General features: G+C 37.7%; 2 protein-coding genes across 3 annotated transcripts in view; one reads left to right on the top strand and one right to left on the bottom strand.

Annotated features, from left to right (window-relative positions):
• The window catches only part of TDRD12 (tudor domain containing 12), a 67923-nt gene that overhangs the window by 20239 nt on the left and 31642 nt on the right, over positions 1 to 16042 (bottom strand). Inside the window, exons 29-33 of the mRNA XM_065028368.1 lie at positions 7425 to 15854; positions 5917 to 6141; positions 3950 to 4142; positions 2768 to 2926; positions 113 to 254 (exon numbers count right to left, since the gene is read on the bottom strand). Of these exons, the coding sequence (XP_064884440.1) occupies positions 15769 to 15854 (86 nt within the window). The 3' untranslated portion in view covers positions 113 to 254; positions 2768 to 2926; positions 3950 to 4142; positions 5917 to 6141; positions 7425 to 15768. The remainder of the gene's footprint in view (positions 1 to 112; positions 255 to 2767; positions 2927 to 3949; positions 4143 to 5916; positions 6142 to 7424; positions 15855 to 16042) is intronic.
• Positions 215 to 12858, top strand: SLC7A9 (solute carrier family 7 member 9). 2 transcript variants are annotated; one of them, XM_021282005.2, is made up of 14 exons: positions 215 to 333; positions 932 to 1261; positions 1500 to 1625; positions 2792 to 2939; positions 3888 to 4130; positions 4721 to 4846; positions 5085 to 5184; positions 6367 to 6411; positions 6743 to 6866; positions 8564 to 8667; positions 9477 to 9573; positions 10361 to 10510; positions 11066 to 11240; positions 12779 to 12858. In XM_021282005.2, exons 3-14 carry the CDS (start codon positions 1521 to 1523, stop codon positions 12841 to 12843), a joined length of 1482 nt encoding a protein of 493 aa, XP_021137680.2. In that variant the 5' UTR covers positions 215 to 333; positions 932 to 1261; positions 1500 to 1520; the 3' UTR covers positions 12844 to 12858. The 2 variants fall into 2 exon arrangements, with proteins under 2 accessions (XP_021137680.2, XP_064884479.1); XM_065028407.1 differs by having other exon boundaries at positions 221 to 333; positions 1045 to 1261.

Genomic DNA, 16042 nt, shown 5'->3' with positions numbered 1-16042 from the left:
ATGGCTCACTCTCACTATGTAATACGCTACTTTAGGTACTGGACAAACATTATCACAAATGAAACAAAGACTTTTTTTTTTTAAAGATAAACTAATTGGACTATTGGTTTACCTGTGGTTCCTATCTCAAAGCTTCTTGGCTGAGAATGGGTTTAATGATTACCCTTTATAACCTCTGTACTTAAGCTGTGGTTGCTTCTGCGTATTCTGGTTTCAGACATGGACCTGTCTTGCCGTCTAACTGGCTGCTAAATCTAATGGAAGAAATAAAGAGAAATACGATACAAAGATTCCTGGAGCCTGATTAACACCAAACAATCATAAATAAATAAGGTAAGTGAAAGTATGAATTGCTAAAATACGATGATTAAAACATTCTGAATACAAGACTTTAAAGAGAGAAGTTGGGCACAAAGCTGTAATAAGATTCAGTGACCCAAGCCCTGCATTCCTTATCTGGGCAATTTTTTATTGTAGGTTTAATCTGAAAAGTTGGATTTGTGATGATTTCTTTTAAAAATATTTAATTTGACACACAAACCAGATGTTTTTATAGCCCAAATATTTGTGAAGATCAGCAGTACTGAGGTAGCTCCTCTGTAAATGTGAAATGCTGCAATTTTTGTAGTAAGAATTACTGGATACTACCTAAAGTTGATTAAACATGATGCATTGCTGAATTACTGTCTGTAAAACTGCAAAATTACCGTCAACATTCAGATGCCTGTAATTATAGGCGTAGGGTCTGACGAGAGGAGACTTTTGACTGAATCAGCTTTTTATAATCAAGACCTAACCCAGTGAATTTCCGTCACTATCTCAGCTTGGATTTTATTCCAATACTATGGGAAACAAGCAAAATCCTCACAAAAATACCACAAGTCTACATTTCAATTTGAAAACAAACTGTTTACATTCTAATTCTAACCAGAACAAAACCTACAGTAGAAGACATTCACCCTTAGTCAACAGCGATTGGTGACTCTCCTTGAGGCAAAGAGCTGCTAATTAGGCAATTACCGGAGACAACTCTTGGTTTAGCAGAAACCTGCATCTCCAAGGAATTGAGGCAAGGCCTAATTATAGAAGATCAAAAAGAAGGTCTCCTAGATAAGAAAACAGACCAGCTTTTGGGAGAAAGATTAAATCTGTCTGGGCCTCTGGAGGAATTCAAAGGAGGGACGAGCCACAAACCCCCCACTGTTCCAGTAAGAACATCCGCTCCGGATGTAACCTGAGATACACGGACATTCGCTGCCAGGTGGGTATGAAGAAAATACAGAGCAAATCGGCCTGATGAGGTGAAGTAGACTTAACCCCTCCCCAGTTTAATCTTCAGGCAGGTAAGGAGATGGAATTCCTCTGCCTGTGAGCCAGTGTGCTTGTGTGTGTGTGTGTGTAGTTTCTGACGATATTTAACTACAATATTTTGTACCCATATATATTGCCAAACTCAAGCAAACAACACGCTGGATTGATATTTGTTTTTACTTCCTTAGAGATTTCGACAAGGAAACCAAATGGGTGAAGAAAGCTTGAGGAAAAGAAAAGGAGAGGACAGTGGAGAAGAGGATGGCCAGTCCATACAGAGCGATGAACCCCGAAAGACGAACCTACAAAAACAGGCAAAGCTTTTTCCTTCCCCGTCAGTCTGTGTGCGGGAGAGGGGCTGGCAGAGCGGGGTATCTGTGCACACATCCCACAACAGCCGCAACTGCGCCCCGGTTTAGCACCCTGTACTAATATCCTGACAGTGTGGCTGGTTTATATTTTAGAAAACTGCTAATTACTAGTTAAATAGCTCTGATATAAACACAATTACTAAGTAAGAATATGTATTTAAATTTTTGAATTACCTGATAACCTCAAAGCTGATCAAGTGAGACACTTGATAAACTTTATTGTTTCTTTCCACATGCACATCCCAGAAGCTGAAGTGGGTTGTTCAGCTCATTACTTCGGGAAGTTTGTTAGTGTTTTTGGCCATAAAATAGTCACTGGTACAGAAAGAGAAGTGGGAATTTGTCTCCTCTAGAAAGTTACAGCTGTTTAGAGAACAGATGTGCCACTTGCTCTCTGACAAGTGGCTCAGGAGGGAGTGGAATTCCTCTTTATGCAACCTGGAAAAGGATTCTCTGTGTGGTTTCAGTTTGGTGCAAAGAGTGGCAAAAAAATGATGTTATTAGATTAGGCATAACTAACAGGAAAATATAAGTAGCCCATGCCACGTTTTTTTCAGCAGATGCCTCAAGTTTTAGTAGTTTCATGTAACACGTAGGTCATTACAAAGTCAGAAAAACATGATCTCTTTACCACCTAGCACTGTTAAGGTAACTCCTGTGCAAAAATACCTGAAGCCAGGAGAGGAAAACAACTGCTGAAAGCAAAACAATTCCATCCAAGAAAGCAAATTTTTGAAGCTTGGAAAATTCAGCATTCCTCGAGTGCTCGTAAATGAATTTCAGAGTTTAAACAAAGAGTGGAAAGGGGATGCTCACCTGAACAAGGTTAGATTTGAGACCCAGATAATGCGAAGGATGCTTTGACAAAGCAAATACACAGGCAGGTGAAGCCCAAAGAATTGTACTTTTTGAAAGAGCAGGAGCGTGCTGCAGGGTGGGAACGCAGCTTGGAAACAGAAACTTCACATAGTTTAATGTATTACTCAGTAAAATCTACACATGAAAAGCTGAAAAAATAAATCGGTAATGACAATGACCGCAATTGTATTAAACCAAGAAGTAATTATCGAATTATTAGAAATTACCAAAATGTCTCCTTTGATTTCCAGGTGGGCCTCATCAGCGGAATCTGTATGATTGTTGGTACAATCATTGGCTCAGGTATCTTTGTTTCTCCAAAATCAGTTCTTGCCAACACTGGAGCTGTGGGGACTTGTTTAACCATCTGGGCAGCCTGTGGAGTTCTGGCAACATTAGGTAAACGAGTCAACAAACAATATGCATCTCCACTTAAATATTTTTACCTACTGCTTGTGCATAATACTCTCATTTCACATATTAGCCAATAGCACCTAGACCAAAATCCATCCTATCCTGAAGAGTGTAGCAGTGCTCAGGCAAAAATTTAAAATATGTGCTAGTTATAAAAGACAGAATTTTGAAATGGTAAAGCACATTTTCAGTTCATTTTGACAGCAAGATTTAGTTTTGCTTACTTCATCCAATAACTGTAATAAAGAGAATACTTTTCTACTTAAATCACAGACAAAATGTGGAATTCACTGGCAGTGAGGTAGGTAATTATACTATTTTTCTGCTTGCGTAACTGTGTAAATCTAACATTCTATCATCTGAAAATTTAGCACTAAGCACCTCAAAGTATTTCATGAAGGGAACAAAACCAGAGTTGCTTGGGCATTGAGTCAGATACACGGCATATGCAAAAAATCTTTAAGCAAGATGCCAGCTACAGCAATAAATCCAGAAACGCCACTGTACTTTAAAGCTGAGCTCAGCAGACGTTCTACCTCAAAATTGTGCAGCAAGTCTATTTTTTTCACTCAGGTTTCCAAAAGGCAGGTCAGCCCCTGCAGTTGTCACCGAGATGCTTCTTACAGCGTTAGTTTCTTAAGAAGAAATCCAATATGAAATCAGAATGTCTGTACTACATTCCTGAAGTCTGAAACACCAATTGTAGTTAAATCTGGACTGCAACTTAATAGCTTCATTATGTTTTTTCCAATTGCTCACAAGTAAAATATAATTTTGCATGTACAGTAAAATGTACAGAAACATAATAACGATGCATTGCATATACTTATTTCCTTAACTATTCAACCTATTAAAAAGTGACAATCTGTTCTAGCCACTCATAGCTAAAGAAGTCTATAAACTACAACAATAAATGCTTTTCTTGTTATTCAGGTGCGCTTTGCTTTGCTGAGCTCGGCACAATGATCACAAAATCCGGGGGAGAATATCCTTACCTTATGGAAGCATTTGGCCCAATTCCGGCATTTTTGTTCTCTTGGACAAGCCTACTCGTCACAAAACCCAGTTCATTCGCCATCATTTGTCTCAGCTTTGCTGAATACGCATCAGCTCCTTTTTATCCAGGTTGTGATCCACCCCAGGTTGTCATCAAGTGCCTGGCAGCCGCTGCCATTGGTAAGATTCGGCCTTTTTAAAGAAAGAGGCGAGATCCCTAATTGCAAAGTGATTTCCATTCAGCCCCATCAGTGGGTACATTTCAGCCCACTACAACTTCAGTGGGTTAATTGTCATTAATACACCAGTGACCCAACAGAACACTTTGGAAGATGGTACAGTGAGTCCCTCCCACAATAACTAATTCAATAACACATTAAAAGGATAGGTTTAAAAACGGTTTGTTCTTAGTCTAAGTTTCTTTCATACTTGATTAAGACAGATACAGCTGTGAAACGAATGCTTATCTCTAGCAGAAAATGAAGAAAAATTAAGTGTGGAGATGGTTTTTCTGTATTTATTGGAATGCTGTGCAACTTCAATTTTATTTCTGTTAAAGCTACTGTCAAAATCTAATTCAGAAAACTGTTTTTCCTCACTATTTCAAAAGTTATCCAAACATCGTATTTTTAAAACCCCATATTGATAATATGGACAAACTGGGAGGAAAAAGCAGGACAGTAAGGCGGGGGGGAGGAGGTTTTAAGAGGCAACTTTTCTTTCAATTCTGAAAAACTTAATACAGAAATTAATAGATTTCTTTCTTTTAGTGATAATTACGATAGTGAATTCACTGAGTGTGAAGCTGGCAAGCTATCTCCAGAATCTTCTCACGGCCGCTAAAATGATCATTGTCATAATCATTATTGTAAGTGGAATTGTTCTCCTTGCACAAGGTAATTAGAAATACTTTATTTGCAAAAATTACTTCAGCTTCTGCTATGTCCACTATAAAGTTTTCCACTGAGGGGTGGGTGGGAAATACAACACTACAGAACAATTAATAAAAACTGGTATTAATTGATTTTAACAGATGTTTCAGAACATGAAACAGATGTTTGAATGTTTCTTCATCTGATGGGGATGAAAGGAATTAATTGCAACACTGATCAGTGATCTACATCTTGTTTGCAGGAAAAACGGAAAACTTTGAAGATCCTTTCAAAGGCAGTAAAATTTCTATTAGTTCTATCGGTCTGGCATTTTATAATGGACTCTGGGCATACGATGGATGGTAAAGTATCTTTACTAATCACCAATATGGGCAGATTTAGGTTTACATTTATGTTCCACATACATTTATATTTAACACTCAGAAGAGTGCTTTCCAGAATTATTTTCATACGAATCAACTTAGTTACTGGCAGGAATCTTTACCTTGATCTCTGCCATGTTCAGTAAGGAATTTAAACGTTTCATTTCCTGCAGCTAGAGGGAATGTCAGTCGGTCCAGGGCTCTGTTGGCACAAATCTAACATCAAACTCTGATCCATCTGATCCATCCTTCAGTGTTCAAACTGTAAAAGTTTGCATGTCGATTCATATTTCAGAAGGAATTAAGAATATAAATGTTAATTTACAACAAAGCAAGTTCCATTTAGATGCTTAAAACGGATTTTTAAATGGATTACTCTTTCAGGTTCTATTTCCAGGCTTGAGTGTCTCACCTCAGGCACCCGAGTCTGCTAATTCAGACACTCACCTAGAATTTCTAAGGCAGGAGGGAAGCTGGTGCCTAAATAACGATTTCAATATGTAACCACTAGGTACTGATGTTCAAAAATCAGCCTGTTGAACTGTAAATACCAAACTCCTCCTCACATTTGCAGAAGTGGATGAGCAAAACAACTCTTGTTTCAATCTGATCTACATGCTCTAGCAAAAATGATTACTTGGAAATTATAGTTCCGATAAGTGGAATCCTAAAGGAGGTTTTCAGGACAGTTTTCTAGACAACATGACTTACAGAACAACTGTGAAACATCAGCAGACTTGGTCCAGTCCCTGCAATAGGCACATTTGTGCCTTTCTTTGAAAAGACTCAGTTACTGCAAAGCTTGAAGTTCAAAGGTAATCCTGTAAATCTGAGATGTCTGCCAAATCTTCATTTTGTTATCCTGGGATATTTTATCCAAGAACCAAGACGATCTCATTTCAAAATCTCAGATACTTCTAAAACTGTGAGGAGGACCTGAAAATGAAGGAAAAGACGGTGAATCGAGAGGCTGCCATTTGGATAAGAAGCTCATAGTTTTTTGTCCTGCAGTTTTACCACTTAAAGATTGGTTGTGCCATTTTTTTTAAACTGAAAAGGTAAAAAACAATAACACAAGAAATAACACTTGACTTAATCATCTATTAGTATTTCAAGATCTGACTGCTAATAATATTGTATGATTGTTTTTTCTCCTTTCAGGAATCAACTCAATTACATCACAGAAGAACTTAAAAAACCTTACAGGTAAAGCTATGTAGGAAAGCAGCATTTCTAATGGCAATAATCAAACACTTTAATACTTCTGTACAAGCAGGCATGTATTTTGGTTTGTTTTTAAAAGCAATGGTTATTCAAGGTTTGAGCACTAACAGACAAAGCTAATTAACCTCTATTATATAACGTTGCATAAGTTTGTAGTTTTCCTTTTTAAAATCCTGCTTTCCATGGTTATACAATAAAGAAATGTAAATACACCTAAAGAGCATATGGGGAAAAGTAAGAGTCCACAGTTTACTATGACAGCTCTCTGAGTGATACAGCAATGCTGATGGAGTCTTACTTTTGCATTCTTCAGAAACCTACCGCTCTCTATAATTATTGGAATCCCCTTGGTTACAGTTTGTTACGTTCTGATAAACATTTCATATTTCACCGTAATGACTTCAACAGAACTCCTGCAGTCCCAGGCAGTTGCTGTGGTAAGCCGCTTTATTTTGTAATAGAGCATCTGGAGTGCTGTGTGCATTAAAGTATCTTCAGCAGTAACAGGAGCAAGAAAGAACCTATAATTTTCCTTAAGATACAATTAATTTCTGTCTAAGCTGTCAGTGTCACCTTCCCCCCCATTATCTGTCATTTCTTAATCTAAAATTTGTTTCATTCATGCTTGATTTAAACAACAGTTCTGTCCTACCCCAAGGGAAAAAGTGGAAATGAGAGTAATGTATTCTTCAGCTAACATTTTGTAAACTCTGCAGCTCAGAGGTTGTTTTCCATAAAAGATGGAAGGAAAAATAATGTGTGACTGCTGCTTTGCCCTTGAAAGTGTTTCCAGTATTTCTAAGAAACAAGCACAAGCAAAACGGCAGCAAATCAAAGCTGCTTGTTCTGGAGATAACAGCAAATAGTCCGTAATTCAGTTCCTCCTTATTCTTGCTTTTTCGCTTCACAAAGCTAAGGAAGATCCTTTCTACATTATTCTAAGACATACTAGTACAGGCAAAATGAAAGATGATATAAATTTCTAGAAGTCTTACCAAACACATCTGCCCCTTCAGTTCCACTCAGTAAATCTTCCGTGGGACATTTGTCTCTGAAACAACTCTTGAGAGGTCATGCAGAACGTGTCCTAATGTTAGTTTTGGGGGAAAACAAACTGTACGTGACATGGATGCAAAACACAGTGTAGCACAGTGAGCAAGTACACTCATGGCAAAACACTTAAAAATGTTAAAAAATAGAATCTTCTAAAATGTAGAACTTTGGTGCATTTCGGCATCTTGCTTGCATCAAGAGGCAGAGCAACGTATATCATGTTATATCCTAAGGACTAGTTCAACATGCCCCTAAACTTACAATCTGTGCACAGCACCCATCAGCTGGCACTCAACTCAGACCAAATTCACACCGAAATCTCCGAGAGGCGAGCGCTGTGTAAAGAGGGCTGCACGTCTCTAAGCAGACATTGTGCTTCGCACTGATGAGTGTCCTGCTACGGGAAAAAGAAACGCCACCGATACTTGGCTTGTGCATTTACTAAAATAAGCTAACCACTCCCCCAACTAAAAACCCAAAACCCGCCCGTCAAGAAAGTTTTGATTCAAATTTATTTACAGTAGATCAACGTACCTACATTAGATCCAATCCACCCTGCAGTAACAGCTGACGTACCGCGGTACAGGTGACAGGTGAAGCGCGCTGAACGACCGTAGCAAGCGCGTCCTGGACTCGTTGGCCGCACGGCGCAGGTTGCGGTGCCGTCAAGCGGGCGCTGCTCCTGGAGCGCAGGCTGAGGGCAGCTGGGGTACGGGGGCGCTCTGCTGCACGTTATCCTGCGTTCTGTTTTGCAGGCACATCCCTGACCCACAGGTCTTTAACAGAACTTAATTTCTGTGTATTTTTTACATCTGCCTTCCAATGTTTCCTACAGACGCTGCCTTGCAAACACCATGAAAATGATATTCCACTCTTCATAGAGTGGTTCATTAATTAATCCGAGCCTTCATTTGGCAAAACATTCTTTAAAAACTGTGCAAAATATACAACATATGTTTTTATTGGTAACATACCTTAGATACCCATCCACAGTACTTTCAAAGAGGCTCTAACATTAGCCAATATACCAAATGGTAGCCAAAGTGACAAAAACTATTAATTTTAATCCCCTATATCCCAGACATTTGGCGATAGAATCCTTTATCCAGCCTCCTGGATAGTTCCTCTCTTTGTGGCCTTTTCTACAATTGGATCTGCCAACGGGACCTGTTTTACTGCAGGCAGGTAAGCTCCCATCCTGAAGATCTTTAAAAAAAAAAGATAGAAAAAATGATATACATATATATATATACACATTTATGTACTGACACACATAAAGATACAGACGTTCTTCTGATCCAAATGTACAAAATGTAATTAAAAAGTACCTGCAAATCTGGCTATAATGTTTTATTTCCGAAAAGAAGCAGTGGCTATGCAAGCAATTAGACAATAATATGTCTCATTCTTAATTCAAAGCAGGGATAGCACAATAGGTTTCTTTGCACCTCTCCTCCACTTTAAAGCTCAGAATTAGACAGTTAAAATTACCAGAAAGAACAGGACGACATCAGTAATGACAAATGTAACAACTGGAAAGATAAGCAATTATTTTCTATTAGTTGCTCGATGCTTCCATTCGCTATTTCAAGTATTTAAAATTTCAGCTCCATCCGAATATGATAGGGCAGTAAAGACCATTTTTTTGACAGAAAGTTGGCAACGTAGCTTTTTGATACAAAACAAATTAAAAAGGAAATATTTAATTAAAAAGGGACGCAGCAGCTTTTTTTTTCCCCAAAATAATTTTAAATTAAATGTGCAAACTAACGTTTCTGAAATTATTTTCACATTCACTGCTTTAATACGGGTTATTTCCCTTATTTCAGTCTAGTACAATATTCCTTAAATCCCACTGCGTATCAAAGGAAAATACTGATGAAGATGTAGCCACGTAATAAATCAAACCTGAAAGTGTGTTTGTTTTTCAATTAGTAATGGCACTTAAATCTAAGCGCCGCACTAACTAGATCGCCTTCTTTTTGTTTTGTCAGACTTGTTTATGTTGCAGGTCGTGAAGGGCACATGCTAAAGGTTCTATCCTACATCAGCGTTAAGCGTTTAACGCCAGCACCTGCTATCATATTTTATGTAAGTATTTTAAGTAGAGAAAAATTATCAACAAAAATTCTCCAGCAATCCATGTTTTCACAATTTCCTACCAGTCTTGACACATATCGTTGACTATCCAGACAAGAAAGTTGCTCCGTATGTATTAGGAAAAAAGACTATATAAAAATCCCCCAACTTCTCCCTTTGAACAGTTTCATTCCAGAACTGGATTTTAAAATAAAAATGTTTTTAAGAATCCACAGCATGAAAACAAATTAAAAAGTTAAATGACTGATAAGCCTCAGGCAAATCCTTATTTCACAGGATGCCTGGCAGCAAGCGTTTGCCACCCTGTTTCCTCCCTGTAAGAATGCATTTACATCTCTAAGAAAACCCATCCAGTAAATCCATTTGAAAATAAATCTAGAATCTTATTATGTTTATATATTTTACCCATTTATCTTCAAGGCAAAACAATCAATTCAAAATTCCATTGCTCTGTCAACTCTCAATAACTTCAATAACCAAAAAAATATCTTCACCTTCTCCAAGATACTACATCAACAACAAAACAGATTAACACATACAAATTTTAAGTCTTTTGACTTAAAATGGCATTAAGATTGGACACAAAAATAAACGCACCTTGGCACGATGTGGAACCCCCCTTTTAATAGTGTTGCAATACACTTACACACAATAGTTTCCAAAAAAGCATTCCCAGGTCACCCTCTGGGACACTGTGACCAGACCCCCATCCTGACACACAAGTCACGTTCCGTCTTCTTTTATAACAGACTGTATTGATTTTTGTTTTCATTTTTAGGGGACCGTTGCTATTATTTATATTATCCCTGGTGACATTAACACACTCATAAATTATTTTAGTTTCGCGGTCTGGATATTTTATGGTTCAACCATACTTGGACTCATTGTTATGAGGTTTACCAAAAAGGAACTCAAGAGACCCATCAGGGTAAGTTCAGCATTCAGGGTGTTTTTTCCTCCACTCCCATAAACACTGAAACGGGAACTCATCCTAAATACCTGGATATTTAAACACCATCCTCAGGCAGACAACTCCTTATTCGCCTGAAATTTAGCCAGTTATTTGTAGCTTTTTCTCTTCCAATTTTGCACTAGGACAGAGCTCACAAGGACTGGGAGATTACACAGGGTTTATTTTCACTTGCACAGACCATGAGCACAAGCTGGATTTTCTGGGATGTGACAGTGCAGCCAGCAGACTGCCCAAAATAACACCCAGATTCACTGCACTTAGGTCTCACATCATTAAAATGCTAATTTTTACACAGCAACTTGCAGTATAGACAAAAAGATGCTGGTCACTGATTTAGCAGAACAGTTCTTCCCTATCCATATTCCTGCTACTCTTTCAATTGCCCCATCCAATTCTAGAAATTGTAAACGGAAAAACTGCGTAAGGCACTGAAAATATCCTTTCGTGTACACAACTTATCTAAGAACAGGAAAACTATGAACAACTAATTGTGTGCATTGTATCTTGCAGATACCCATCGTCATTCCAGTCTTAGTGACCATAGTCTCCATTTTACTGGTGTTGGCACCAATCATCAGCGCACCTGAACTGGCCTATTTGTACTGTGTTTTATTTATACTTAGTGGACTTATAGTTTATGTACTTTTTGTTCATTTTAAATTCAGCTGGCCCCAAAAAATATCAAGTAAGTATACCTCACACAGCCAGCTCCAAATTCAATGGAACTTTGCTAAACTTTAGATTAATGAAGCTCATTATATGCTTGTTGAGGGTTTTGATTGTGGGGTAACAATAAAACCCTGGCAGATGTATTGTTAACCTCTTCTCCTCCACACTTCTAACTAAGGACAGGCAATTGGGAGGAAAAGGACAGAGAGAAGAGAGTTAGAAAAATTAAAAATGTTTTACTAATGATACTAATAAGAATAGAGAAAATAATACAAAATATACAAAACCAATCTTGGAAGTCTCAGCAACTGCAGAGCCAGCACCCGAAGTCCTGGACTGGACTCTACAGCCAGCTGGAGCTGGATTCAGTCTCTCTCTAGGCCCCAGTTCGCAGGGACAACTAGCAAGGTCCTCTCCTAATGTCGGCCATAAGCAAACGGGAAAAGGAAAGGGAAAAGGGACAAGATCCTCGTGATCTCCCACTTTTATATGAAGTATTAATGTGAATGGGATGTTATCCACAGTTGGTCAGTTTCTTGGTCACCTGTTTCTCGTTGCCCCTCTTGCGAGATGTCCATCCATGCTTATCAATAACCTCGCATTCCATTGCTATGTTTACCAAAACATGGATCTGGTTCTCCAGGAAAATGCAGTTGATATGAAGCTTTAGCTGACAGGCAAATTCACTAAAAGAGAAGCTTGTTTTTTAACAAGACCAGGACAATGCTTCATCCCACCTAAATCCCATGAGCAAGGTGTGGAGGGAGGCAATTTCCCAGACATATAGTGAGGAGCATATAGCGAGCTTTACTCAAGATTATACTTTACTCCTTTAGGGAAAAAAAGTTTCTGACTTCAGGAAAAACAAAATTTAGTTGACAAAAAAGCACTACAGCACTGCGGTAGCGCAAAGAAACTGACTTTTAAGATGACTAGAACTATTTTATCTCTAAGTTAGGTTTTCTCCCGATTGCCCGTATTTCAAAACATCAGCCATCAACTGAAGATTAGCCGACATACATTCTTATGCCACAAAACACTGTGCTTTTGGCTTAGGTCATCAATTTTATTATACTTACTAAAGAAAACATTAACAGCATTAACACCAAAAATAACCACAGTGCTTCTGAGTAAATGAAAGCTGCAAGAACCCTGTGTGACCATTTCTAAAATGGTTTTGCAGAGTCTCAAGAGACACTCTTTGCGATTATCTCAGGGAAAACAGGGCACACAGATATTTCTAAAGGGGAATGTGGAGTCAGCTGAAGAAAACAGTATTCCTGGTTCTATAGATATTAAAAAGATCCATCATCTATTTTTCCTGCCCCCTGGGATTATTAAATATATAACTGTGCAATTAGAAGCATCGTACTTTGCTAAGAGCAAGTTTAGAAACCCTGGAATGTTGCAGCTTGAATCTTAAGATTGTTTAAGCTTGAGATATCAATACAGAGAAGACAACTACTCACAAGGATATTTTTCTCACCTAGACAAATAGTCTCAATAGAAATACTGTTGTCCCATAAAACCTCTAACAATAACTTTTTTTCTCAGAGCCCATCACGATGCACCTTCAGATGCTTTTGGAAGTTGTTCCAGCAGAAGATGTTCCTGAATAAAATATTTTCTATGTACCAGCTTGTTTTTAAGTGCTATACCGGGTGAAGGAGATCCAAGTTAGTTTGGCACACATTTATACTTTCTAAGTTGTTATGTTCATACTGGTGTATTATTTTTGCAAACACTTTAGTACTTGAAAAATAAGAAGAGCTGTTTTCATTGTTTGCTAATATGTTACGGTATCTTGTTTTCTGCATTAAAGTTCCTCAAATCAAACAAGAGGAACGTCTCAATTATGAAGATGGCAAAACTTACCAGCAACACTGTCAGGATGCTTTTGATCACACTGCTAAAAGAATGAAGCAGCTCTTATTTTCAGCATCGCATTCAACAGGCCACGCAGAATGGACAGAAATAACACCAACTCAGGCTAACTCCGTATTCAGTTGCTCAGACCAAACACTAGCTATCAAAAAATTAAAGACTGAGAGGCAGTGAGAATCAAGTGACAATGGAAAGCACAGCTGACAGGACAAGGCTGATTTTTTTTAATTAAGACAAGGTTATACATTTCCAACACCATCCGAGTTACAAAGCAGTGAGTAAATGCCACAGAAATTATCCTCAGCATGAATGTGACTTTACAGAAGTAATATCAGAATCCTAGAAACACTCTATGTGTTAACTGATGAATACAAGAAACAGATACTACATTTATATATAGATGCAAGCATCTTTTACTCTCCTTGCCCAAGAAACTTAAGGATTCTGGGTAACATTCTTTACTGTTCCCTTGGTGCAAATGGATAAATAAAGGAATTTTATCAAGTCACTTGTCAATATTTTAATGTGATTAATTTGAGAAAGACTGTTTATACTGGAAGCACAAAGTCCTCTCAACAACTCCTAAGCACCTTCATCCTAAATATATAACACACCAATATTAAACAACTGGCTTAAGATCCTAAATTCATACTAACTCTAGCCTAGCAAATTCAACTAAAGCAGCTATTTCTATTATCATGCAGCCTCAATAAAATAAGATAGAACTTAAGCTCCCATGTATTGCATTTTGCATCTACCTACGCGGAAAATAATACCATAGATGCATTAAAGAAATGATGGGCTGTGATTAATTTGAGGATCATTTTGCAATTATAGTCAGATCCACGAGAATATCAGCTCCACGTGCAATCAGGGTAAAACGAAAGCAAAAAGCGAGTTAAGAATCTCTAAGGAAGTCAATGGAGGAAAAACCAGAAAAGTTATTATGTCATTACATATGAAGTGCTCACTTGCCACAGTGTTTTGTTCCAGTCACACTATGACAACTGCTGTTCCCCCACCCAGCCAGTAAAAACATCACTTCAAAGACAAAGACTATAAGGTTCAGGGAAAGACCAAAGGAATAGAATAGTTTTGTATAAAGGAGTATCTACTACTATTTTGAAGGCTGAAATAGAGATACCTGACTGGGGGACAACAGGAAAAATGATGATAGAAGTGCATGAGCAAAGTCTTTAAGCGACAAGAAAACGGGAAGAGAGAGCTATTTCTCCTATATCTTGAAGGTACAGGATTTCAAAGCAGACAGAGCAGGGATGGCCTCAAAACACAGAAAAAATGTTTCTTCACAAAAAACGTTGATTACTGAATTTCTTAATGCAGGAGCCATGTTAGAAGTTGATATCAGTTCCAAAATGCAACTAAACTAATTCAATTAGGAAATCCACAGAAAACCTCTTCCTCATGAAATATCAAGATCAAAAGTTGCTTGAGGCCAAAAGATTATTATTGGAAAATTATTGCTACATTTTTTACACTGTTCTTTATAGACTGCTAGGAACATATGGCTAAAGCCAGCTTTTGCTTCTACCTCATATAAGGTGTCTTTTCAAACAAAAACTACAGATAATTTATGTCTTTTAAATAACCCACTAGATTTATCTGCCAGCAGAAAAATGACCTTATATTTTATTTAGATATCAGGTAAGTGAAAGAAGAGCAAAACACAAAGGCAAACATCCTGCCCCATCACTTTTTTTCAAATAGGTGATTTGACAATCTTCTATTTGCATCACAACTCAAAGCAAGACCAAAATACAGTTACATTAGCTACTTCCTTAAGTATTTCTACAACAATTACAGCTTTGCAAGTACCTGTACTCAGGTGAAGGTTATACTTGAGCTCCACCACAGCCAGGTTCTCAACAGCACTCTTTTTTTTAACCACTAACAAGTACAACTATTTGTCACATGGTGGTTTTCCAGTGGCATCAGCAATATTCTTAAGTATTCAGAAAGGAATAGTTTTATTATATGCTAATACTAGAAAAACTATAACTGAGAACAGATCCTGAATCTACTATCGTAGGCCTTGTTCCGCACCAGCTGTAGAGCAGTTAGTGACTACAGTGAGCTGCACTGTACAGGATTTCATAGCAAGTCAACTTATTTCCAATCAAGCAACAAAAATTGCCATTGGAGTTGAGGCATCATTTCGTGATGCAGAAGTGACAAACGTGATGATCGCCAACAAACTGACACCGTATGAACAGGAGAGACGTGGCAGAACAAATGACAGAGCATCAGGATTTGAGAAACTTCAAAAATTAGTATTGCTAACACAGCAAATTCACTCAGATAAAATAAACAAGCTCTCTAATTACTAATAAACTCAGCTGCTTCACAACCCAGGTTTAATCTTTAGATTTTACTGTTTGGATAGCACACATGCATATGTACACTTCATCATTAAAGCAAATAATTTTGAAGTCAAGGCACTGGAAAACATGCACAATGTTCTTCTAGCGAGTATTACTTCAGATTCTTAGAGCCCAAAGATAAGTAGTTGGTTCACTATTATCCTCTTAAAATTAATGACAGTTCTGCAACCCGTTTAGCTTTATCAAATTTAGTGTAAATACTCATGCAAGAGACACTTTTGAAGCATAATTCTTAGAAGAAAAAGATCTGTTTCCAAATTAATCATCACTTTCTGTTCCACTGTCTTCTGAGGAGTCCACCAATTCTTCAGTCACTGCATCAGTGCAATGCCATTTTTTATTACCTAGAAGTAATTAGCAAAGTGTAACATATATAAAGCAAGAAAAAAAACCAGCTTCAGCACAAATATGTAGCAGTATTAAAAACAAACAAACCCCCCCACACTTTAGACTACAAACTAGACCAAAACACTAAAAGCTACATTTTTTCTATGCTATTCTGGTAGAAAAATACCATGCTGCCTATATTTTG

The sequence above is a fragment of the Columba livia genome, chromosome 13 (genome assembly GCF_036013475.1).
Source record: "Columba livia isolate bColLiv1 breed racing homer chromosome 13, bColLiv1.pat.W.v2, whole genome shotgun sequence".
Classification (NCBI taxonomy): Eukaryota; Metazoa; Chordata; class Aves; order Columbiformes; family Columbidae; genus Columba; species Columba livia.
The sequence above is the reverse complement of the archived record's forward strand: the minus strand, read 5'-3'. Positions and strand labels throughout refer to the sequence as shown.

What these genes read in the sequence shown, in the direction of transcription:
- SLC7A9 (XM_021282005.2), top strand. Translation starts at nt 1,521, where the DNA reads ATGGGTGAAGAAAGCTTGAGGAAAAGAAAAGGAGAGGACAGTGGAGAA. An exon ending in CACCTGCTATCATATTTTAT is followed by an intron (nt 9,574 to 10,360) that starts GTAAGTATTTTA and finishes TTTCATTTTTAG; the next exon opens with GGGACCGTTGCTATTATTTA. An exon ending in AACTCAAGAGACCCATCAGG is followed by an intron (nt 10,511 to 11,065) that starts GTAAGTTCAGCA and finishes TGTATCTTGCAG; the next exon opens with ATACCCATCGTCATTCCAGT.